Below are 25,700 nucleotides of genomic sequence, written 5' to 3'. Positions count from 1 at the left end.
TTGAGTTTTATTTGTCATACACTAACATTACTGAAGAAAATAAATCAAGTTAGACAACCAATGCTATTGTTTAAAAATTGTGTTAGAGCGCCCCGCTGTGGTAAGTTTAGTGATAATGAATGAAATTCATAATCACAATGAGTAACTATGTGTATGTACAATGTACAATGTTATAATACATAAGTTGTGTTGCATTTTAAATTCAAAATCATATATCTAATCATGATCTTACATGTATGTTCATTATTTCTAAATAAGAAATACTCTTTGGTTTTGCCCAGGAAATCAATGGATACGCCACTATTATTAGACATTTATTAATAACAATATTGTGCTTTATCTATTACAGTGATGACAAAATGTAAAATAAAGGTATATATATATGCAATAGTTCAATGCTAAATACACAAAAGAAGCATATTATGTATTTTTTTTTAAAACTAATTATTTAATTCTACTCCTCTAAAAACAACAACAACAACATATATATATATATATATATATATATATATATATATATATATATATATATATATATATTCTGCTTGTTAGTATGTAAAACAATAACAATAACATACTTATTAAAGTATGAATGTATTATACCATGTAAATTGTACATTTTACATTTGTCAAAAACAATAATAAATTAATTCAAATTAAAAAAAGATAACAGAAAGGGGGGGAACAGTGGCCTACATTTCAGGATCAGGTTCAATGAATTGGTAACGTTCAATTTATTTGTGTGATTTTTAATATTTGAATTTATAGATGTAAAGTGCTATCATTTAGGTGATAACATTAACCAACAAATTGTCGAATGCATTCCCTAAAGTAATTCCATATAAAAGAATAAGTCTGAGAACTAAATGTTCTAAACACAAACTTGTGTTTTCTTCCTAAAGGGTTGAAGAGTGGCGCATGCGCACTGCGGGCTGTAACCGCTGTACTTCCTGCTTGCTGCGCTCACTCTTCGCGATGATGGCTCAAGTGAAAGCCTCCCTCGTTTCTGCAGGTACTTTCACTTTTTATCATCCGTGCAATTATATACTCTGCTTATACCATTAGCATAGCGCTCAGTTATCCACTCAAACCATCTGTTGTTATTGTAATAATGCAGAAAATAGACTTGCAGTTAGCTTAGCCTGGGATGCTGCTGCTGCTGTCATAAAGAAGCTCTTCTTCTTCTTCTTCTTCTTGGATTGTAACATGAGGCTGTTGTTGAGGTCGTTTGCTGTGTAATCAAAATCCCGTTGTGTTCTTTGCTCGGTGCAGCTGTGGCAGCTGTGGCAGTTGTGGCAGTTGTGGCAGTGTTCCTGAGTCCAGCTGTGCTCGCGTTTGTGGAGGATCTGGATGACTCGTAAGTGATGCCTCCACCTCCATGCTCCTGTTCCATGGTCTATTCTCCATGCTCCTGCTCCATGGTCTATTCTCCATGCTCCTGCTCCATGGTCTATTCTCCATGCTCCTGCTCCATGGTCTATTCTCCATGCTCCTGCTCCATGGTCTATTCTCCATGCTCCTGCTCCATGGTCTATTCTCCATGCTCCTGCTCCTTGGTCTATTCTCCATGCTCCTGCTCCATGGTCTATTCTCCATGCTCCTGCTCCATACTCATGCTCCCTGCTCCTGCTCCTCCTCCATGCTCCATACTCATGCTCCCTGCTCCTGCTCCTCCTCCATGCTCCATACTCATGCTCCCTGCTCCTGCTCCTCCTCCATGCTCCATACTTCATGCTCCTGCTCCATGCTCCTCCTCCATGCTCCATACTTCATGCTCCTGCTCCTCATGCTCCATGCTCCTCATGCTCCATGCTCCTGCTCCATGCTCCTCATGCTCCATGCTCCTCATGCTCCATGCTCCTGCTCCATGCTCCTCATGCTCCATGCTCCATACTTCATGCTCCTGCTCCATGCTCCTCCTCCATGCTCCATACTTCATGCTCCTGCTCCTCATGCTCCATGCTCCTCATGCTCCATGCTCCTCATGCTCCATGCTCCTCATGCTCCATGCTCCTCATGCTCCATGCTCCTGCTCCATGCTCCTCATGCTCCATGCTCCTGCTCCATGCTCCTCCTGCTCCATGCTATATATATATATATATATATATATATAAAATATACAATCAAAATCATTAGTATTTATCTCTGATGTCAGTTGATTATTGAAAATGTCTCTGGTGTAGATGTGCTTTTTACAACAACTAAAAATAAATGAATTAATATGAATAATATATCAAAGGTATGTAACTTTGTACTCTTTGTAACTTTACTGGTAGAGGATCTGCCACCTGCTTGTCTCCGTGGAGATGACCTTTAGAGTGGGCGATGCTGACAACACACACTACTCACAGTATTGAGTATTTTGATAACAATAGTCCGGTGATTATATGTCAATCCAACAGAAATAGGTTAAAACTGAACTGTCTTCGAATGTGTTTGTTTGGGTTTGATTATCAGACAAATGTGAAATGTCCGTCAAATCAAAAGTGCAGGAATATCACAATATTCACATTTTGCATATTTTATAAACAACATTCACGATAGTATCTAAATGTTAACATATTGCCCAGCTCTATTTAGACGTTTAGTCAGTTAAACAGCCGATGTCCTAGTCGAACAAAATTGTAAAAATAGTCGACTGATTATAGTTTTTTCACTGACATTCTAGAGATTTACTAAATTTGACCCCGACCCAGCTAAAGTGATGTTGCTTGAGATGTCCTTATACGGTATATATTTACAGATAACACATTTTTTTTATCAAAATCAATCAAAATCAATATTTCCTGTGCCTTGTCTGACCTATGATAACTCTTCTCAGCACATGGCATGTTTTGGAGTGTATGAATACGTCCAGATAACGATTATTCCATTACAAAATTAGTTTACAAAAATGACAAAAATAGTCAATTAGTTGCGGTCAGTCGTTGAACTCGCTTCAGAGAATGGATCTATAATGACCTCTGCAGTGAAATATCCCATAAAACCCGCTAAGCTAACTATTTCAAACATGTTAACGAATCCAGATGATCTTTGTATTAGTTTATCAGTTCATATTTCAGCGATGTTTCTGTTCAAAATGGCAGTTTCTATGAAGTTAACTTATGTAAACTTCTTCTTTTGTGTGTTTTTGTACAGGTTCAAAGATTCCAGAGTGAATGACATCTGGCTGGTCGATGTAAGTCCGTCCTTTTCATTTCTTCTTGGGGCTCTTGTCCAGTGTGGGTGCTGCTGCGTGTGTGGGGGGTTTGGGTGCTGTTGGGTCCTTTCTTTAGGTGCCCCACAAAACCACCAACATTTGATTTGTGATTTTGCAGAAAGAAATAATTGACTTTCTCATTTTATTGTTGCTTTTTTAAATTATTTGGATTAATGTTTAGGCAATAGCAAAGCTGGTAAGTTTGTACAGAAGACGGAAAGAGACGAAAGATTTTATTTAAAGGTTGACTAGTCAGAGATTATTTTCGATTAGTTGACTTGTAAAATCATGATTTCTGTTCTACATCGAGTTCACATACATTATCAACCAAATAAAGGCTGAAATATTGTGACTGAAGGTGTCTAGATAGAGAATGTTTACGAATAATTGATGAAAAGAGGAGCATTATCAAATCAAAATGTGCCAAATTTCAGGTTTTCGTTATAAAAGGTCTTTTCCTATGCGTTTTTGTTTTAACTGCAGCCCTACATGGCACATGAGCAGAAGATGACTAGAATGGTGTGGTTCATTGTCATACAAATATAGAACGTACAGGCAGAGGAAACGGGTTTGACACCAACTTGTGACACTTCTAAGAAAAGGGTCGAAAGCATTTTTGGTTGCATGCTGGTTGTCGCAGTATGTGCCATAGCTGGTTCAAACTATAAAGAAGACGCATTATGCTTTTGTTTGCTATGTAGTTATAGTGTACATTTTAAATCACTAAATCAATCTAAAACAACTTGATAAAAGTCCCCTTACTTACAAAAGACCTCGCAGATGGACCATGCAAAAGCAGGGGTACATACAGAGCAGTAGGCGTGTCAGGGGGGTCGGTGAAAACGGATAATTTTGGAGCATGAATGCATAAAGATTACTCATGAATCACTACATACTGACGGTTCTCAAACTTTTCACGCCAAGTTCCACCTAAAAACACATCAGCGCTTTCCAAGTACCACCAGCTCTAAACCAGGTGTAGCATATGTGAGAATATGCCACTGGGCTGGATCAGAAGGTTCGACTCAGGGAGGTGCATGTAAGTAATAATACAAAAAACAGCGAATCAAAGTGCGGCTGTGCCTTATATATTTACAGTGACCAACATACCAATATTTACAATATATACAATCTGCAGATTTCCAATGATATACTGAAGCGTATTACAATTTATGGTGGTATCGATAACAATCCAAGTTTCAATAATGTTCAGTGCAAGACATCCACGGTAGAAAGCACACACACTCATACCTCAATGAAAATAGTACAAATGTCCATAAAAGAAGCAACCGAGTTGTTGTATTGTCCAAAAATATAGCGCTGTGACTGAGGGGAGAGTTCGCAAGGTGTGTGGTGTCTTTCGGGTGGGAGTGGACGGCTGAATCAGCCCCTACCATACCGCAGGTGGCTCATGTTGGAAAGTTTGTAGTTTTGTAATGTTCAGTGTTCAGTTCTGGTTCTGGGTCCAGGCTGGTCTCAGCTCGCCATCAAGTTAATCCTTCGTTCTGGTACCCCATTGGGCACACCTGGCCTGCGATCAATAAACAGGTCCATCAGTGTAATACTCAACATTTAGCTAGCTTCTAGGTTCTTTGGTTCATCTCTTTAAATTAATGCAGTAAATACTTATTACATTCAGTTGTACAAATACATTTAAATAAACACTTGAATAAATACCTGTTTAGATAAATAATCTGTTGGCACGGCAATGAATATATATATATCAATAATCAAAGCAATAATGCATCACAACAAGAAGACACAGACAGACAACTCAGACAGACTCACCAAATTCCACGTTTTCCTGCGCGCTACGAGTCCAGCATCAGCGGCGGTTGATAAAGCGTCTATTAACATACACGAGTTTAAAACCGGCGACATTTAAGATGATTAAAAAGCGGATGTTTGTTGCAAAGCGTACCTGGTTCAGCCGTCCTGTCGCTTCTCCCGACACCGTGCCCGGAGAGGCACACAGGAAGCTGATATTGAACCGGCAAGCGTGTGATTGGCTAAAGTGACGCAGTGCGTGCGTGACGCGCAACATACGTAAACCACGTGACAAGAAGTATTGGGAGTTGTAGTTTTTTTTCCTATTTGCAATAAAAGTACGTGGGTTACACAGGTCTATAACTGGACTGTTCAGAATCTAAATTAGGGTCTTGCAAGTCGATAACTGGACGACATAATTACTTTTTTTTCAATATTTTTTGGCCTGTAGGCTTTATTAGACAGGAGCGGAGAGTGTGAAATGGGGATGAGGGAGGGGGAGGAGTCAGGATTCGAACTCAAGACACTGCAGTATTTCTAACCAAGAACGTAGCCAAAGATGAACAAACGTATAGATAAAACAACTCTAAATTAAAGTATAAATATGATGCATTATTTGTATTGTTACATGCTCACTGTTTGAGAACCACTGCTCTTTATAACTTCCAGTGGGCAAATGAAATGGGGAAAACGATTCTAATAATGGCTAAAGCTCTTAAGTTCATGTTGCGTGATATGTCCCCTTTAACTTTAAGAACATAGTTGTTTTCCTTGAGCAAACCCTTCCTAATTGCCCACAAAGCTCTGTTCCTGTCCCATCACAGTACGGATATTGTGGTAGTGTGGCTCATAACATGATGATCTTCCAAAGTTAAGCTCAGATTGACACATTCACTCTGTACCAGTCTGGCATCAATGTCCGCACTGAAAAAAATCTGGATTTATGTACCATATTGTTTACTGCTTTGTTTTAGTTTTTCTTCTAATTTTGGACATCTTTCTTTGCTTGTCAACAGTTCTACGCCCCATGGTGCGGCTACTGTAAGAAGCTGGAGCCCATTTGGCACGACGTGGGGGTCGAGCTGAAGACCTCTGGCTCCCCGGTCCGTGTGGGGAAGATGGATGCCACTGCGTTCTCTGGTGAGTGTGTGGAGTCCCAGAGGACAGCTACTGTCCCAGAGGACCGCTGCTGTCCCCTAGTGCTTATGCACAGTTACACTCTAGACTCTGAGCCTAAATGACTCTGTTGTTGTGACAACACGACAAGCCGTTAAGTCGTTAGCAGTGATAATGTGAGACAGCAGGTGATCCATTTGAAACAGAGAAGCTATATTTGTCCAATTATCACTAATGAGGCCAGTTGTTTTATTGTCTCCACTGTTTTCATACGTCATGGAAGATAAAAGAGGCAGAAATGATGGGCAAACCAGTCATTTTTCTTTGACTTGTTCTATGTTTTTTGGTAAACAAATGGTTGGGGTTAAACATGAATTATGAAATGAAGATTTGATGGATTATAACTGCATTTAGACTGTCCTCACTGACTACTGTTCATTCACGTTTATGCTTTTATGGATCCATGAGACAACTCTGACTCAATATTGACCAAACTCTGTGTTTCCTCTGGCCTTTGGTGTGCTAGTGCTGATAGTTGAACGTCACGAGACTGAGGAAACTTTTATTACGTATCACTTGTGTGTTTAATAATATTAAAATAATATGCATACTCATTTTATCTAATTATCTTGTATCTTGATAGTTGTTGTTGATTAATAGTTACCAGGACTATACAGACTCTAAAACACATACGAAGAAGACATTTTATAACAAAGACGGTGGCATGATTAAATCAAAATGTATAAAAAGAAATAACAATGTCTAATTTTCATCCAAAATAAATTTTATTCATAAATATTGTCTATCTAGAAGACTTCGGTCGCCATATTTCCCACATTTTATTTGGTTAAAATGTATTCAAAGGAGACTGCTTTATGCAAAATGAACTGTCAGGAGCTTTTAACCATTATTATTTTCCCTTCTCATTAAAGCAGTCAGAGTTGTATTTATACAAGCATGTTTGAGTAATCTTATTCTCAATTTTATTTTTTTAAACAGTGACAAGCGTTGTCACAAATAAAAATATTAAGCTAAATTTAAGATGTTAAGGAATATACTTGATTTCTGAGTTTGATAACACAATGATAATTAAAAAAATGCTCCTTTTAGGTCAGGTGTGTCAAACTCATTTTGGGCCGCGGGCCGATTTTCGACGCTCAGGCTGGGTCACGGGCCGAACATAATGTAAAACCTAAAACAATAAAAATTAAAGCTGCGGAGCGGCGATGATGGCTCTCGCCACCCGCGCCGACCGCCTTTTGTTGTTGTTGTTGTTGTTGTTGTTGTTGTTGTTGTTTTATGGCGGTTGGCATCCGAGTGTTGCATTACCACCAGACTTTAATCCTCAGACGTTTCGTAGTCCTCAGACTCTGTCGTAGTCCGTAAAAGTACTCCTTCCACTTTTGATCGCGATTGCCCCGATACTGCATTCTCTTAGACTTTATTCTTTAGACTTTATTCTTTAGACTTTATTCTTTAGACTTTATTCTTTAAACTTTATTCTTTAGACTTTATTCTTTAGACTTTATTCTTTAGACTTTATTCTTTTAGACTTTATTCTTTAGACTTTATTCTTTAGACTTTATTCTTTAAACCCCCTCATCCCTATACCCCCGTCACCTAGCAACAGAGACCCGCCGCTAATGCTGATGCTACCGCTAATGCTAAGACCACGGCACGAGAGGAAATGTTCCATCAAAATTGTTGTTGTTGTTGTTGTTGTTTAATGGCGGTTGGCATCCGAGTGTTGCATTACCGCCAGACTTTATTCCTCAGACTTTTCGTAGTTGTTGTTGTTGTTGTTGTTGTTGTTGTTGTTTTATGGCGGTTGGCATCCGAGTGTTGCATTACCGCCAGACTTTATTCCTCAGACTTTTCGTAGTTGTTGTTGTTGTTGTTGTTTTATGGCGGTTGGCATCCAATTGTTGCATTACCGCCAGACTTTCCTCAGACTCTGTCGTAGTCCGTAAAAGTACACCTTCCATTGCTTTGGTGTTACAAAGCCCATGAGGTCATGATATGTCTTTGTGACTAGAATAGTTGTTGTTGTTTCAGAGACCAACCGTAAATGTGCAGGAGACCACGAGTATGGGAAGTGTGACGACGGAGCAAAACTCAAGTGCTGTAACTGTGGGGGAGAGCATAGCTCTGCCTACGGGGGATGCGTGTTCAGCAAGAGGGCTGCTGAGGTGCAAAAAGTTAGAGCCTCTCAAGGCATATCCTACGCGGATGCGGTCAAGAAGGTGTCTGGTAGTCAGGTGAAGGTGGATGCAGTGGGGGCTGCCAGTGCTGCTGGTGTCCTAGGCGACAGGGGAGGGGGCAGCGTTGCCCGCGGCCAGGGGGAGGTCCCCACTGGGATGCCTGTGAGTGTGGCTTCCACGGGCAGAGGCCCTGTGGGTGCGGAGGATGTACTGGTTGTGAAGAGGAAAGATTTCTTCCTCTTTATGGTGGAAGTGATTAACTGTACTGGTCAAACCAAGAAGAGATCTGAAAAGACTAAGATCATCGCTAAGGCTGCAGGGAAGTACTTTGGAGCTGGGGGTCCCGAGTGGACGGAGATAGAGGATGCGCTGCGGGAAGGCACCCTGCCCCATTCTGGCAGTAGGAGTGGGGGGGGCTCCCGATGCGCCGTCAGGTTCCGGGGGCTCATAATGGCGGTGGTTGTCTTGCAATGGAATGCGCGTAGTCTTTGTGCTAATGGCCAGGAATTTAAGCATTTTGTCTCTACCTTGTTGAACAAGCCTCACGTTATGTGCGTGCAGGAGTCTTGGTTACGACCTAGGTGGGGTTTTGGGATACAAGGGTATGTGTGTGTTAGGAATGATAGGGAGCAGGGTAGAGGCGGAGGTGTGGCTGTGTTTGTCCGAGATGACCTAAATTACGTTGTTGTCAGTGTGAGTAAAGCGCCGGAGGCTCTGGCGGTGAGGTTCTGGCTGGGTGGTGAAGCTGTTACTGTGGTTAACCTTTATAATCCGTGTGGTGAGTTAACGTTAGAGTCCTTACATAGTGTCGGTAAGGATGTTCGGGGGAAGGCCGTGTGGTGTGGGGATTTTAATGCGCATAGCGCTTTGTGGGGCGGTAGTGGTACCGATAGGTATGGGCAGGTGGTAGAGGGTTTTATCAATCAAAGGGAGTTGGTTTGTCTGAATGATGGGAGTGGGACCCGCTATGATATGGGGACCGGTACGGAAAGTGCAATAGATCTTACGCTTGTGTCCAAGGAGTTAGCTGGTGTTTGTAGTTGGGAGGTTCTTGGTAATCTTTCTTTTGGTAGCGATTACTATCTAGTCCGCACCGAGATTGGCTTTGGGAGCTGTGTGGTCAGGGGGACGAGGACCCAGAGGTGGCAGTTGGCAAGGGCGAACTGGGGGGCTTTCCTGAGGAAAGCTGATGATGGTTCTAGGGTTCTGCAGGAAGGAGGATTGACTCAGGTGGATGATCTCAATAGTGCAATTGTCTCGCTCATCACGCAGTCAGCGGTAGGCACGATTCCTAAGAGTGGTGGTAGTGGACATAGGAAGCGGGTGCCGTGGTGGAATGAAGCATGTGGTCATGCTGTTAGGGCGAGAAATGCGGCGTTTCGCCGGCTAAGGGTTGCTCACACTGAGGGTGCCCTCATTAACTACAAGAGGGCCCGCGCTGTTGTGCGGAAAACTGTAAGAACGGCCAAGAGTGCCTATTGGAGGCGGTATTGTTCCAAAATTGGGAGAGAAACGCGTCTCGGGGATGTTTGAGGGATGATTAAGCGGATGCATGGGGTTGAGCGCCGTCATGGGACCCCGGTCCTAATACTGAATGGTGTTGAAGCAGTCAGCGACGTTGACAAAGCTGAACTGTTGGCCAGCACCTTTGTGTCGGTGCACAGCTCTGACAATCTCTCACCTGCGGAAAGGCACTACAGGGAGAGTACTCTGGCCCAGAATTCTGAGCTGATTGGGCACCAGCCTTCGACTCAAGATGACCTTGACCTTCCGTTTAGTTTGTTTGAGCTAAGGAGAGCACTTTCTAAGGCGAAACAGACAGCCCCGGGTAAAGATGAGGTGTGCTATGACATGCTCTCTCATTTGACTGATGACACGCTTGGGCTAGTCCTGGGTCTTTTCAACCGTGTTTGGGATTCAGGTTGTGTTCCATCTGCGTGGAAACAGTCTACGGTGGTGCCGGTTCTGAAGCCGGGTAGGCCAGCGTCTGACCCTTCAAGTTATAGGCCGATTGCCTTGACGTCGCAGCTCGGGAAAACGATGGAGCGCATGGTTACCGAGCGGTTGGATTACTTCTTGGAGAGTCAGGGTTTGCTTCCCGCGCACCAGAGTGGTTTCCGTAGGGGCAGGAACACCATGGATTCCGTGTTGTGTTTGGAATCTGATATCCAGCTGGCCAGGGCTCAGAAAGAAAAGGTTATTGCGGTGCTCTTCGATGTGGAGAAGGCGTACGATATGGTTTGGAAGGATGGGCTCCTCATTAAGCTGCGGAAGTGTGGTGTGAAGGGTAAACTGTTTAACTGGGTCCGGAGCTTTCTGTCTGGCCGGCGTATCCAAACCAGAGTGGGCGCTGCTTACTCTGGGGTCTATGGGGTGGAGAATGGGAACCCGCAGGGGAGTGTGTGTAGCCCTATCTTGTTCAATGTTATGATTAAGGACATCTTTGACGACGTGGATGGGTCTGTTGGGAGGAGCCTTTATGCTGACGATGGCGCTCTATGGGTGAGAGGGAGGAATCTCCGGTTTTACGAGGCGAAACTGCAAAGGGCAATACAGCAGGTGGAGCAGTGGACCCTGAAGTGGGGGTTTAAACTGTCCGTACGGAAGTCTCAAGTGATCTGTTTCTTCAATGGGCATAGGGACGTCTCCCTTCGACTGCATGGGCAGGTGCTCGAACAGGTCAGGGAGGTGAGGTTCTTGGGGGTCACCTTTGACGAGAGGCTTAGTTGGCGTCAGCACATTGATGAGGTCAGTGGTAAATGCAAAAGGGTGAATAACTTGCTTCGTTGTCTATCCGGCCAGGACTGGGGGGCCAGCAGAAGGTCGCTCCTGGGTATTTATCGGGCCGTCATGAGGGCGGCTATTGATTATGGCTGTATAGCCTACATGTCTGCGGCTGAGACTAACTTAAAGAAGCTTGATGTGGAGCAAGCCCAGGCCTTGCGCATCTGCTGTAGGGCTTTTAGGACCTCCCCTGTCTCGGCGCTGCAGGTTGAGTTGGGGGAATTGCCGTTACGGCTCCGGAGGCTAGAACTTCTGTTGGCTTACTGGGTGAATGTGCAAGGCCATACGAGCTCTCACCCGGTGAGGGACTTTCTCAGGGTTGATGGGGGGCAGAGTGAGGCTGGCGGTATGGTTTTTAGCCAGGTAGGAAATGCGAAGGCGCGGCTTGCGGGGGTTGGTGATCTGCGTGTGAGCCCGTCGGTGGCTTTGTCTGCTATAGCTCCGTGGAAGTTTGTCCCGGCTCCTGTTGATGTTAGCTTGCATGGCAAGCTTAGAGGAGTCGCTGGGAGGGCACCGCAGTTTGCCGTTTAAGCGCTCATCGATAAGCACTCAGGTGATGTGTTTATTTATACCGACGGGTCTAGGGATCCTGAGAGTGGGCGTACTGGCGCCGCTTATTTTGTGCCTGACCTGGGGCTGGCGGTCAAGAAGAGGTTGACAGATCGCCTTTCTGTTTTCACGTCGGAACTCATAGCGATACGGTTGGCATTGGAATGGGCGGAATCTGCTTTGCAGTGTTGCGGCATTGTGGTGGCCTCTGACAGCCTTTCTGCATTGCAAAGCATTAAATCTGGGAAATCGGATAGCAGACAGGATGTGTTGAATGGCATCTTCTGTCTGATGCTGTCCAGGAAGGATGTGAGGGTTTCCTTCTTTTGGGTCCCTGCGCATGTGGGGGTGGATGGTAACGAAATGGCTGATGCACTGGCTAAACGTTCCCTTAGGCGGCCATCAATTGATGTGGCGGTTGAGTTAAGCAAATCTGAAATCAAGCCCGTTATCAAGAGTCATGTGGTCGGCCTTTGGCAGGAATTTTGGAGCCACTGTGTTACTGGACGGCATCTCTTATCACGTACAGGGTAGTGTGGGTCCTTGCGGGTCTATGGGCAGGAACGCGTGGGAGGAAAGGGCCTTCGCCCGCATGAGGATTGGCCATACTGGACTCAATTGGTCACTGAGTAGGATAGGCAAACACCCGACCGGTCTGTGTGGTCACTGTCGGGTGCCAGAGACTGTCGAGCATGTGCTGATTTGCTGTGAGGCTTATGATAGAGAAAGGGCCGGGTTGGCCTTGTGGTTTCGGAATAATGGGCGGGAGTTCAATCTGCGGAACGTTCTGGCGATTCAGTCACAGGGTTTGTGTCAGGCTGTGGTTGCTTACTTATGTAGCACAGGGCTGGGTAAACGTGTATAGAGGTGGGGGGTGTTGGAGACTGAGCCGAGGATGAGGAGCAAGAGGATGTCCTAACGCGCTTTGACTTCATGGGCCTAGAAACACCAAAGTGATGGAAGAAGGACTTCTAAAGGATAAAACGACAAAGACGTCCCATGACCTCATGGGCTTTGTAAAACAACAAAGACGTCCCATGACCTCATGGGCTTTGTACTTCCAAAGCACCGAACGTCAAAGAGGGCGAGGAAGATGAAGAAGAGTCTCCCTGGAATAAAGCCGGTTGGTCTCTGACACAACAACTATTCTAGTCACAAAGACATATCATGACCTCATGGGCTTTGTAATACCAAAGCAATGGGAGGAGTACTTTTACGGACTACGACAGAGTCTGAGGACTACGAAACGTCTGAGGAATAAAGTCTGGCGGTAATGCAACACTCGGATGCCAACCGCCATAAAACAACAACAACAACCGGCTTTATTCCAGGGAGACTCTTCTTCATCTTCCTCTCCTTCTTTGACGTTCGGTGCTTCCACCGTACAGCTTTATTCTTTAGGCTTCATTCTATAGGCTTTAATATTTCCACTGATGTCGCTGCTTGGTAGCCGTGCGTCTACGAGACTGGGCGAGGACAGGAGACCACCCCCATCTCGTCACTCTGATCACTCTGACTCCCCAAAAGCAGACCCCCCATCACTCCGACTCCCATTTAGCGCCTTTAGCCTGTTTTCCACATCTGCCCAACCAAGCTCCTCCGCTCCAAGGAATCTCCCCGCAGCCCCAGCAATGATCCCGATCCTTTCAGCTCTGCCCCGAGTCTGAGCAGCACAGCTCACAACATCCACCACAAAGAGCACAAAATCCTCTCCATCCACAACCAGGGCACCCTCATCAATTCCGGAACCTGCACACTCGGGACCCCCACTCCCGAAACCCCCACACCTCCCGGCAGCCACGCCGGCCCCTCTCACCTCGCCCCGGCCGGGAGCAGCGCCGGCCCCTCTCTCCGCACTCACCCCAAACTCGCCACTTGAAACCTTCCTGACTGCATCTGCATAGGATACACCCCGAGAGACCTCCATTTCATGCACCTCAGCAGCTCCCCTGCTAAACCTGCATCCCCCGCAGGCAGAGCCATGCTCCTCCCCACAGCCACAGCACCTCAGCTCTGCTCCCACGCCACACCCCCCACACTCGTGATCTCCCGCACATCCACCACATCCCCGCCTCCCCCCACAGACCGCCGCAACACGCCCAAAGCGCCGGCACCCAAAGCAACGCAGGGGCGGCGGAACACATGGCCCAACGCCATGGCACACAAACCCAATGAACACCCCACTAGGCAGGCACTTCACCCCAAGTGCCACCACTACCGACAAGCTGCCACATCTCACCCCAGACCGGGCCACCCTCAACCGCCCAGCGTCCACCACCGCAGCTCCAGTCAAATTCTCCCCAACCTCATCCACAGACGTCGCCGCAGGGACACCCACGACAACTCCTCCGACCGTGCCTCCCTCAGCACCAGACACAAGAATGTCCCTTCCACCCAGACGTTCAGTTCCAATAGCCCTCCGCCGCTAATAAAAGCGGAAGAGGAAGTGAAGGCATTCATTGCGCCTCTGCTGGCCAATTGTCATGGCGTCTCGAGGAGAATATAAACCATAAGTTTCAAACAAATCAGAAAATGTTGAGTTTTTTACACAATGGGTAGGGGGCGCTATAGAGTAAATTTGTTACATGGGTATTTATTTCCAATCAGATCATAAAATGCATTAGTGAGTGAAATATGAGCTCCGCAGATCAATTCCAATAGGCGTGACTTGTCCTTAAACACTGAAAATTAAGCCTTTTTTGAGGGCGTGTTACACGGAGACCGTAAAGATTTTTTTTACGTCATAAGGCGCTGGTACAGCTGGCAGCCCGGTGTAAACGCTCTCTCTTCTTTCTCACACTTATTGTGCTTTATCTCCTATATTTTGTAAATATAGTTAGTATATTTTTTCTATTTTACTGTACGATAGGGACACGCGCTGGAATAGTTTTTTAATTCAACTGTTTTGGACTTTTTTCGGCTGGATTTGAGCGTTTTTCGTTGCGTTCGTTGTGTTGTTGTGACGTGATCTAGCTCCGAGTGAGCCCACCAGCCCCCCCCCCGCGCCCTCCGGCCGCGCTAAAGTACGGCGTGTCGTCGGTACACGTTTATATACACGTTTATATGAAAGAGGAACTTCACGAACGATCGGGACACGCACTGGAATCGCTTTAAATTAATTTATTTTGACTTTATTCGGCTGGATTGAGTGTTTTCGTCGTGTCGTTGCGATGTGTTTTGGCTCTGAGTCCCCCGGCTCCGGCCCCGCCCCCGGCTCCGGCCCCGCCCCCGGCTCCGGCCCCGCCCCCCGGCCGGCGCCGTACCGCGTTTACACAAAGGAGGAACTCATGAAACTGCAGAGAACAGTCGTCTTACCCGGAGATCGTTACGTTATCCCGTCGCAATACTGACCTAACCTAATACTGATGTGCAATTCTGTCATATGTGCAATTGCTGTTGGAATTCATGTGCAATCTATGTGCTGTCGTGACACATATTCATGTGCAATTACTGTCGGGATCACATGCAATGGTATTTATTTATTTGTCTATGGGAGTTTTTATTTATTTATAGGAGATCTTCTTCTTACAACTTCAGATCACAGTTTATCTACAGAGATAAACATTTATTCATAGGTATTTGGAACTGAAAAATATTGTATTTGACTTTACAACAAACTAAATTTCTCAAGATCTAAAAAACCTTTTAAATGCACTAACTAACATTTCCACGTTTGTGTAGTTATCTGTTCACCTGGACTGACACGCCACAAAATACAACCAAACGTGGGAGCGTTTAAGTAAGAAGGTTAAGTTACCCCTCTCAGTGCATGAGCCACAGTGTTCCATCAAACCAAACTCTTTTGTCGAATCGTGGGCCAAATATTATGTACAAAATGAAACAATAAAAAATATAATAAATACATAGCTTTTTTACAGCCTAGTAATAGTTGTGGAGACTGTTCAAAGACGGTATCACAGACGTGTTTCTGCTCAAACTCAATATGAGCTCGCTATTTTCATAGTTTAACCTGGTCTTATTGACAAATGATTCATGTTGTGACTCAAATGAGGTCATTGTGTTTGTGTTCACAGTCAGATTAGTGTGGACACAGTCATGTTCAGACTCTGACCTGTGTTTTTACCTGCGGCTTCCTATTTGTCCAGGTTTGTAGAGGTTTGGATGTTTTCCTCACTGAGCATCATCACAGAAGTTTGTTTTCTTGTTAGCTCCACTTTTAGCACAGCTCTAACACAAAACCGTCTCCTTTATTTCTTCCACGTGTTTCCCAAAACACGTCTCTTTCCTCGCTCAGACCTCTGCTCTGAGGTGCGTAAGTGCTGTAAAGTGCGCAAATGAGCATCATTACTTCTCCCTCGTCAGTACACACAGCAGTGCAGAGCCGCGCGGGGGAGGGGCCGCCACCACCAGCGGCATTGTGGGACGTGTAGTTTTAGCGATAAAAACGAAAGTTACAGATGTAACCATGGTTCTATGAATCTATAGTTGTTGTTTTTTTTTTTTTTTTAATTATGAATTAGAAATGTTTGGCGGGCCGGATTAAAACGTTTGGGCCGTATGTTTGACACCCCTGTTTTAGGTCAAAGTTTTAGGCAATAGACTGACATTTTCAACACAAAATTATATCACCTTCTTTATTAAACATTGTGGTTTTATACTAGTTCTGATAAAGCTCAAGATAATTCTAAAATTGTTCACAAAAGGCAGAATTTGTAGAAGAAGGTGTTTTTTTTAATAGTGTTGATAATAGAAAATTGACAAATTTTAAAGGAACTTGACAAAATTGTACTTTTATTTTGGACTGTATGCCATAACTTTCTTTTTCTTTGGACGCCGCACCCTCTTAAATTCTTATTTTCAATTATACATAATGTGTTTCTTTCTGATTTTCTAACCCTTTTCTGTTTTTTTTTATTTTAAAAAAGGCAAAGAAAATTATTATTATTACTATTATTATGTGTATTATTATTATGAATATATTAAAATGAATTTTAAATGTCAAATATAACCATGATGGTATATAGCCGACAAAAGCACAATAGGTCTAATTTTAAAAGTCTCAATGTACAATAAAAATAATAATCGTTTGACTAGTCAATTATTAAAATGATCATTAGTGACAGCCCTAATTTAATGGTTAATTCTTAGTTATTTTTTAAAATCTTTTTACAGTATGCAGTATTTTTTGTGAATAATTTGGAAAGCATTAATATAATCAATACTGTATTTTTCCTCATGTTGTGTTGCAGGAATGGCCTCAGAGTTCGGTGTCCGCGGTTACCCCACAATAAAACTGTAAGTACCACCGTATTATTCCTTCTGCGTGATTTCAAAACCGTCCAAACAATTCCCTTTTCTCTCCAAAATAACCCCCCGGTCGGCCACGCAAAGCCGCAGAGAAATCAATACGAGGTCGGGCGCAGCACACGTCCCAAGGCAAACAAGACGGCTCAATATTTGTCAAGTTAAACTAGCTGAAAACCTGCACTACACAGTGGAAGAGTTTTATTGAGTTTTCAAAGATCAAATTGCTCCAAGTCACCTCCAAAACGTTTAAGCAACTTTTATAATACAACTAAAACAGAATAATATGAGAGATTGTTGCATTGGTCTTTTTCGTTGTTTCAGCTGTGTGCACTGTATATTTTTTATTGACATTAGCGTGTCATATTCTCCTTGTAACATTTTAATTGAGTTATTATTGTCGTGTTCCCTTGACACTGGTGCATTGGAAGTCCCTGGATATGACAGACTTGGGAATTAGCTGTTGTTCACACCTATGTAAATTAGATTTTCACCTCCAGACAACTGTTCGTTTTACCCAGATGTTTTCAACCGTACGGTGTATGATTTGTAAAACCGACAAAAAGCATGTTAAATCTTTGAATCTTTATGGAAAAAAGGTGTTTGGAGCTTTAAATGGCATAAATGTAATGTTTTGGTGCAACAAGAAAATGATAAAAGTTTTGAGGACGCTATAGTGTTGTCTTTGGCTGCAACTAGCTATTATTTAGAGAGTTTAAGGTCAGCAATTTTAATTTTTGTTTTTAATCAAACATTTATTAAAACTACATTGTATATTGAGATTTTCTGATAACAATTTAAGTGAAGTTAACGATTCCGATTATCCAAAATACAATTACAATTCATTCTATTTGTCGATCAGCCACAATTCCATATACCAAATTTGATACCACAATGTGTGCATTTTCAGCATAAAACATAGTAGCTTCTTTAAAATAATCACGTATGCTTGTTATGCCATTGATCATGACCATTGTCAAACTATTCTAGAAAGGTCAATTTTTTTTTTTTTTTTTTTTTTTTTAAACCAGTATTGATACTTAGTGTTGATTAGTATCTGGGTTTTGTTTTTTGATCTTTGGACAAGCTTAATATATTTTCCATAAGAAAATGTGCTAAAGTGTTAAAAAGATTACATTTCTTTTATCTGAATTTTTAAAGTTCTATTTGAATGCTGATCGAGAAACACGAAAATGATCTTATTAAATATTATGCGAAACCAACTTTGTGTTTCCTCATTATTAGTTTGCTCAAAGTTTTATTTGAATGAATCCTGTATGTTTGGGTTTAATCCTGTAATGTCAGCATCAACTTTTCAGAAAATTCCTGTTTTCACCTACCCCCTATCCCCGCCCCCATCCCTGGACAGGCTGAGAAATAGATTTTCAAAGTTAGGGGCCAGTGGAGCCCCCTATCTAAAAAAAAGAGGAGCTCCCAGCAATTTCAGGGGCCCACAAGCGCGCGCAGCATCGCGGCGTCGTAAGAACAAGATAAATTTGTTGTTTTAAACCTGGTTATTAGCATGTAAAACAATTTAAAGTACTTTTATTTGATATGAAGGAAGAGCACAAATACTGAATTCCTATAAACCAGAGATCATGAAATATTCTGAATCATAAACTTCTTGTCAGGGAACAAATCAAGTATCAGTATTGTTAAAATAGTAGCTTGTAAGAGTTCTGTTAAATACCAACAGATAAATTATCAAATAAATACCTGTGCCTTGTATCCCTTTTGAGGATAGTCCAAACACACGGTGCAGTACAATAATCCTGCTCCTGTCAGACTGATGCAGGGCAAAGGTGTGTCCCACAACTCCATATACTGCCTGTCCCTATCATTCTTCTCATAAGACTGAGCAAAATAATATGTCTGTTTGCCGTAACCCGACCGACCCGCTATGAAACTAGCCGACTGAAAAATAAATATCAGCATTTTGCTGAAAAAACGTCAATCTTTTATTTTTCAATTATTTCGCTGACTCACCCACCGGTCTGTCCTGAGCCACCGTGTCAAATATTTTTATCACGCTTGTTAACTTGACTTTCATCTCAAAGGACTGATAACGCACCGCGTAACACATGCGCATCATCATTTTCAGTCCTCCACGTGCATCTGTAACAAAACAGAACGCGGGTAGGACAAAATTTGGATCTTTTTTTTTGCCTTCAAAGTGAAAAAAAATAAGAATTTGCCTAACGACCGAGCCAGATGAAAAATGTTGACTCGGGTTACAGCAAACAGACAATTTATTTGGGGTAGCCTAATCAATTTTATTTTTTATTTTTTGTTCATCAGTCACTTTTTTGTTTTTCTGGTGGTGGGGGTTTTCCCCCTTCGAGATACTTCCACATTGACATTGTCCCTAATGTGCAAAACTACAGTTTTTGTTGCAAAGAACTTTAAAAAGACTGATTTGCGGACTGAGTAGAGATCGACGCCCGCCAACCTAGATTTCACTTATGGTGCAAAATTAGACTGGACATTTCCGAGTACACCTGAACGCGACACAAACGCAGCGGCCAATCAGATGCCCGCTTTCATCGAAATTAGATCACGGACACCGCTCGGCCAATGATAAGCGAGAATACTGCGAAGTGGCATGTCTGTCAAAATGAAACTTAAGCGATGAAAATGCCCCAAATATGGCCAAATTAGTAGTTAAATATAGATTTTTTTCCAGGAATTTTGATACAGGGGCACGGCGGGCCCCCTCCTAATTCAAACCCCGGGCCCGCCGGCGATTTAAGGGCCTACGGGCCCCCGTCTATTTCGCAACCTGCTGTAAATTAAGACTTCATGACACATACTAGTAGTAAAAGGTTACCTAGCCACTTTTCAGAAATAAAAACATGTAAATGACAATCTGCTGCTTGTTACAGTGAAACGCCACTATGAAGAGGCGGGGTTTATCAGTTCTGCGTTTTTTAAAAGGAAGTCGATGGTTCTGTTCGTATTACTAAGCCAATTTCGATCAATAATATGGTTTACAATGAACACAATTTTAAATGAGGACCTACTTATGTTATAGTTCAATAATAAATACCTGGGGGAAAAAAAGCATACTCTGTCTCCTTTAATATGATTCCGCAAAAACTACTCGTTATTGACGTAATAGTCATTATAGTCTCTGTTTCTCCACACTTCTGCCCTTGCTGTTCCTCCTCTCTCCGACATGACAGATCTCCTTTCGTGTCTCATCAACCTCATTAAAAAAGCGTAGGACAGGACGATGGCAGGGCTCGGCTGATGAAACCTCCTTCCCCCGGCGACACCGCTCCATTCAGACTCATCCTCCAGAGTTCATTTAACCCCACGGACTGACGCAACCTTAGCAATTTGGAGCGTTCGGAAAAAAAGTTGCGCACTCACTCCTGTCTGGAACTCAATTAGAGGCTCCCATTTCCCTCCCCAAAGTTGATAATTTAACTGACCTTTGTCTCGGCGGAAGCGTAGCCGCATGGATTAGTTGTGTAATCAGAAAGTCATTTGGAGAGCAGTGGTGAAAAATCAGCTCCTGGTTTGCCCGGAGATATTTATTCAGTTATATATTTTGGTTGCATAATCACAATATTGATCTACTTTCGGACAGGGAAAAGAAGTGCTTAAAGGTTAGCTGAAAGTTTATTGTTTATAAGTTGTGGGTACATGATGTGAATGGCATTAGAACTTTCTGCAGTAGTGTCATATTAATTAATCATATTATTCACTATATCAGTAAATATACCATACTAGCACAAAATGAGCATGTGTGTTTTTTAATTGTCCTTTGCCTCTAAAATGTTTACTTGCATTATCCACTAGTTAAAAGCCGGTGATGCTGCTAGTTGCAAGTTGTTTGTTTTGCCACTTTTGGAGTAAAAAACAAAAAAATCTATGCTTGTATAGAAAAGTAAATGGATCAAAACGATTGTAAAACTATTATGGAAGGTTCTCTAATGTGCATCAGAACTAGTGTAAGATGTATGAATAATTATTATTATCACTGTGCCATCAAAATTGGTATCGAGCCTTTCCCTTGGTATAAAAATTAAAGTTACATTTTAGTATTGTGCCAACACTATTTGGAGTTCAAAACAAAATGTGATGGATTCCAAATTTCAAGCAGTAACTTTTGTGTTTTAAATTAATTCCCAATGAATTCCGATTCTAAACAACAAGCTTGATACAATTTTCTTTACCACAATGATAATAGAAAAACTTTTGGATACGGTAGAATTTCATGTAATGTTCTACACAAAATGAGGCCGTATGGTAATGTTAAGAAAACTACTGTTGATCAAGACCATTGTAAAGATATTAGTGATATTCAGATTATTTTGTTATCATTATTAAACTTTTATTCATACAGAAAAGCCTATTGAGATTTGATTTCAAATTGTTTCCATACTCCCAGATGATAATTGATATTTGTGGCTAGACCAGCATCTAGTTTTGATACTAGTTTTAGTTTAAAATCGATTTGTTGGGTAATTTTAATCATTTTTAAGAACAATTTTTAAGAAGCACATGACATCGTTTAACACACTGTTATTGCCTCATGCTGAAGGGACTTCTACAGTGTCATTTTATTCTAGCTTCTGATTCCTGTTTCCAGGTTAAAAGGCGACCTTGCCTATAATTACAAGGGACCCCGGACAAAAGACGACATCGTGGAGTTCGCCAACAGAGTGTCGGGGTGAGTCTCTCCTTTTTAAACCCGGCGTTTCCTCCGCTCACACCCACAGATGCCTCCTTGAGAAACCTGACTTTTGTGGCGCTAATAAAGCCGTCCAAACGCGCTTATCAACGTCGACCACATTTGTCCTCGGGCCCCATGGATTTGTGCCTCTGCGCCTCCCGTATAAGCCACTGTATCCAGCCGCCTGACAGAGCCGCCTCCTTCAGGGAAATCTCGCTCGGATCCGTGACAGAAGGCTTGATCAAACGCTTGGCAAGGGTCTGAGGTGTAGCACGCGCAGCTGCCTTTAGAGGGCAGTATGAACACACAAATGAAGATTGGGCAGATGATGTAGAAATGGTTATTCTGGGGTTATAGGCTGGCTGTAAATGATTTAAAAGAGATGTGTTTATTATAAGAACTAAAATGTGTGTATTTTCACTATGTTATCTCATCGTTGCTCGGATTGCAAAAAGAACTTAGTGGCTGTGTTTACACGCACACCAACAATCTGATTTTAATTAGAGTTCTCGGTTTATTGAGATGTAATGTCAGCAGTTCACACCTGTGCAGGTGTTGGCAGGGATTTGGGCTTTTGGAAGTTAATGTGGCAAAGGAAAAAAAATGAAAGAAACTAAACTGTTAAAGATAGAAAAAGTTGTTTTAAAATGAACTGCTTATTGTCTGCCAAAAACAGAAGTTACTTGAACACGTGTCACCAAGTGTTTTTGATGATCAGATTTCTCTTATTATCTGATTATTTTAGTGGTCTGATTTTTGTAAATGTACTCTCTGTCTGACACACGCACACACACCTGCTTTAGTCCAGCTTTAGACCTACTTTAGTCCTGCTTTAATCTTGCTTTAATCCTGTTTCAGACCTGCTTTAGTCCCGCTTTAGTCCTGCTTTAGTCCCGCTTTAGTCCCACTTTAGTCCAGCTTTAGTCCTGCTTTAGTCCTGCTTTAGACCTGCTTTAGTCCTGCTTTAGACCTGCTTTAGTCCTGCTTTAGTCCTGCTTTAGTCCAGCTTTAGTCCAGCTTTAGTCCAGCTTTAGTCCTGCTTTAGACCTGCTTTAGTCCTGCTTTAGACCTGCTTTAGTCCTGCTTTAGACCTGCTTTCGTCCTGCTTTAGTCCAGCTTTAGTCCAGCTTTAGTCCTGCTTTAGTCCAGCTTTAGTCCTGCTTTAGACCTGCTTTAGTCCTGCTTTAGACCTGCTTTAGTCCTGCTTTAGACCTGCTTTCGTCCTGCTTTAGTCCAGCTTTAGTCCAGCTTTAGTCCTGCTTTAGTCCTCCTTTAGACCTGCTTTAGTCCAGCTTTAGTCCTGCTTTAGTTCTGCTTTAGTCCTGCTTTAGTCCTCCTTTAGACCTGCTTTAGTCCTGCTTTAGTCCTACTTTAGACCTGCTTTAGTCCAGCTTTAGTCCTGCTTTAGTCCTGCTTTATACCTGCTTTAGTCCTGCTTTAGACCTGCTTTGTACCTGCTTTAGTCCTGCTTTAGTCCTGCTTTATACCTGCTTTAGTCCTTCTTTAGTCCTGCTTTAGACCTGCTTTAGTCCTGCTTTAGTCCTCCTTTAGTCCTCCTTTAGTCCTGCTTTAGACCTGCTTTAGTCCTGCTTTAGACCCGCTTTAGTCCAGCTTTAGACCTGCTTTAGACCTGCTTTAGACCTGCTTTAGTCCTGCTTTAGACCTGCTTTAGACCTGCTTTAGACCTGCTTTAGACCTGCTTTAGACCTGCTTTAGATCTGCTTTAGACCTGCTTTAGACCTGCTTTAGACCTGCTTTAGTCCTGCTTTAGTCCTCCTTTAGACCTGCTTTAGACCTGCTTTAGTCCTGCTTTAGTCCTGCTTTAGTCCAGCTTTAGTCCAGCTTTAGTCCAGCTTTAGTCCAGCTTTAGTCCTGCTTTAGACCTGCTTTAGACCTGCTTTAGTCCTGCTTTAGACCTGCTTTAGACCTGCTTTAGTCCTGCTTTATACCTGCTTTAGTCCTGCTTTATACCTGCTTTAGTCCTGCTTTATACCTGCTTTAGTCCTCCTTTAGTCCTCCTTTAGTCCTGCTTTAGACCTGCTTTAGTCCTGCTTTAGACCCGCTTTAGTCCAGCTTTAGTCCAGCTTTATACCTGCTTTAGTCCTGCTTTAGACCTGCTTTAGACCTGCTTTAGACCTCCTTTAGTCCTCCTTTAGTCCTGCTTTAGTCTTGCTTTAATCCTGTTTCAGACCTGCTTTAGTCCTGCTTTAGTCCTGCTTTAGACCCGCTTTAGTCCCGCTTTAGTCCCGCTTTAGTCCAGCTTTAGTCCAGGTTTAGTCCTGCTTTATTCCTGCTTTAGACCCGCTTTAGTCCAGCTTTAGTCCAGCTTTATACCTGCTTTAGTCCTGCTTTAGACCTCCTTTAGACCTCCTTTAGTCCTCCTTTAGTCCTCCTTTAGTCCTGCTTTAGTCTTGCTTTAATCCTGTTTCAGACCTGCTTTGGTCCTGCTTTAGTCCTGCTTTAGACCCGCTTTAGTCCCGCTTTAGTCCAGGTTTAGTCCTGCTTTAGACCTGCTTTAGTCCTGCTTTAGTCCTGCTTTAGTCCTGCTTTAGTCCTCCTTTAGTCCAGCTTTAGTCCTGCTTTAGTCCTGCTTTAGACCTGCTTTAGTCCTGCTTTAGACCTGCTTTAGTCCTCCTTTAGTCCTGCTTTAGACCTGCTTTAGTCCTGCTTTAGACCCGCTTTAGTCCAGCTTTAGTCCAGCTTTATACCTGCTTTAGACCTGCTTTAGACCTCCTTTAGTCCTCCTTTAGTCCTGCTTTAGTCTTGCTTTAATCCTGTTTCAGACCTGCTTTAGTCCTGCTTTAGTCCTGCTTTAGTCCTGCTTTAGTCCCGCTTTAGTCCCGCTTTAGTCCAGCTTTAGTCCAGCTTTAGTCCTGCTTTAGTCCAGCTTTAGTCCTGCTTTAGACCTGCTTTAGTCCTGCTTTAGACCTGCTTTAGACCTGCTTTAGTCCTGCTTTAGTCCTGCTTTAGTCCTGCTTTAGTCCAGCTTTAGTCCTGCTTTAGACCTGCTTTAGACCTGCTTTAGACCTGCTTTAGTCCTGCTTTAGACCTGCTTTAGTCCTGCTTTAGACCTGCTTTAGTCCTGCTTTAGACCTGCTTTAGTCCTGCTTTAGTCCTGTTTTAGTCCTGCTTTAGACCTTCTTTAGTCCTGCTTTAGTCCTGCTTTAGACCTGCTTTAGTCCTCCTTTAGTCCTGCTTTAGACCTGCTTTAGTCCTGCTTTAGACCTGCTTTAGTCCAGCTTTAGTCCTGCTTTAGACCTGCTTTAGACCTGCTTTAGACCCGCTTTAGTCCAGCTTTAGTCCAACTTTATACCTGCTTTAGACCCGCTTTAGCCCAGCTTTAGTCCAGCTTTATACCTGCTTCAGTCCTGCTTTAGTCCTGCTTTAGTCCTGCTTTAGACCTGCTTTTGTCCTGCTTTCGTCCTGCTTTAGTCCTGCTTTAGTCCTGCTTTAGACCTGCTTTAGACCTGCTTTAGACCTGCTTTAGACCTGCTTTAGACCTGCTTTTGTCCTGCTTTCGTCCTGCTTTAGTCCTGCTTGTCTGTTCAACAGAAATGTGTTAATTTCCCTTTTAATGTATTAATGGAGGCATCATTCGTATCAGACAAATGTAAACGTGTAAAAAAATGTGTAAAATGAACAAACAAAACCTGTTATACCTGCTTTAGTCCTGCTTTAGACCTGCTTTAGACCTGCTTTAGACCTCCTTTAGTCCTCCTTTAGTCCTGCTTTAGTCCTCCTTTAGTCCAGCTTTAGACCTGCTTTAGTCCTGCTTTAGACCCGCTTTAGTCCAGCTTTAGTCCAGCTTTAGACCTGCTTTAGTCCTGCTTTAGACCCGCTTTAGTCCAGCTTTAGTCCAGCTTTAGACCTGCTTTAGTCCTGCTTTAGACCCGCTTTAGTCCAGCTTTAGTCCTGCTTTAGACCTGCTTTAGTTCTCCTTTAGTCCTGCTTTAGACCTGCTTTAGTCCTGCTTTAGACCCGCTTTAGTCCAGCTTTAGTCCAGCTTTATACCTGCTTTAGTCCTGCTTTAGACCTGCTTTAGACCTGCTTTAGACCTCCTTTAGTCCTCCTTTAGTCCTGCTTTAGTCTTGCTTTAATCCTGTTTCAGACCTGCTTTAGTCCTGCTTTAGACCCGCTT

General features: G+C 43.0%; 1 protein-coding gene across 2 annotated transcripts in view; it reads left to right on the top strand.

Annotated features, from left to right (window-relative positions):
- The first annotated feature begins 915 nt into the window (after positions 1–915).
- LOC140364797 (protein disulfide-isomerase TMX3-like) overlaps positions 916–25,700 on the top strand; it is a 92,309-nt gene continuing 67,524 nt past the window's right edge. Inside the window, exons 1-6 of one of the 2 annotated variants that reach the window (XM_072451160.1) lie at positions 916–1,012; positions 1,300–1,357; positions 3,139–3,178; positions 5,983–6,106; positions 16,827–16,872; positions 21,479–21,559. In XM_072451160.1, the coding sequence (XP_072307261.1) occupies positions 919–1,012; positions 1,300–1,357; positions 3,139–3,178; positions 5,983–6,106; positions 16,827–16,872; positions 21,479–21,559 (443 nt within the window). In that variant the 5' untranslated portion in view covers positions 916–918. Of the gene's footprint in view, positions 1,013–1,290; positions 1,358–3,138; positions 3,179–5,982; positions 6,107–16,826; positions 16,873–21,478; positions 21,560–25,700 lie in introns of both variants that reach the window. The other variant, XM_072451159.1, reaches the window with a different exon arrangement.

This window comes from Eucyclogobius newberryi, unplaced genomic scaffold, assembly GCF_026437365.1.
Source record: "Eucyclogobius newberryi isolate DKJ021-1_F unplaced genomic scaffold, fEucNew1.0.hap1 SCAF_18, whole genome shotgun sequence".
Lineage (NCBI taxonomy): Eukaryota > Metazoa > Chordata > Actinopteri > Gobiiformes > Gobiidae > Eucyclogobius > Eucyclogobius newberryi.
Note: the sequence above shows the minus strand (reverse complement) of the source record. Positions and strands in the feature narration are given on the sequence as shown.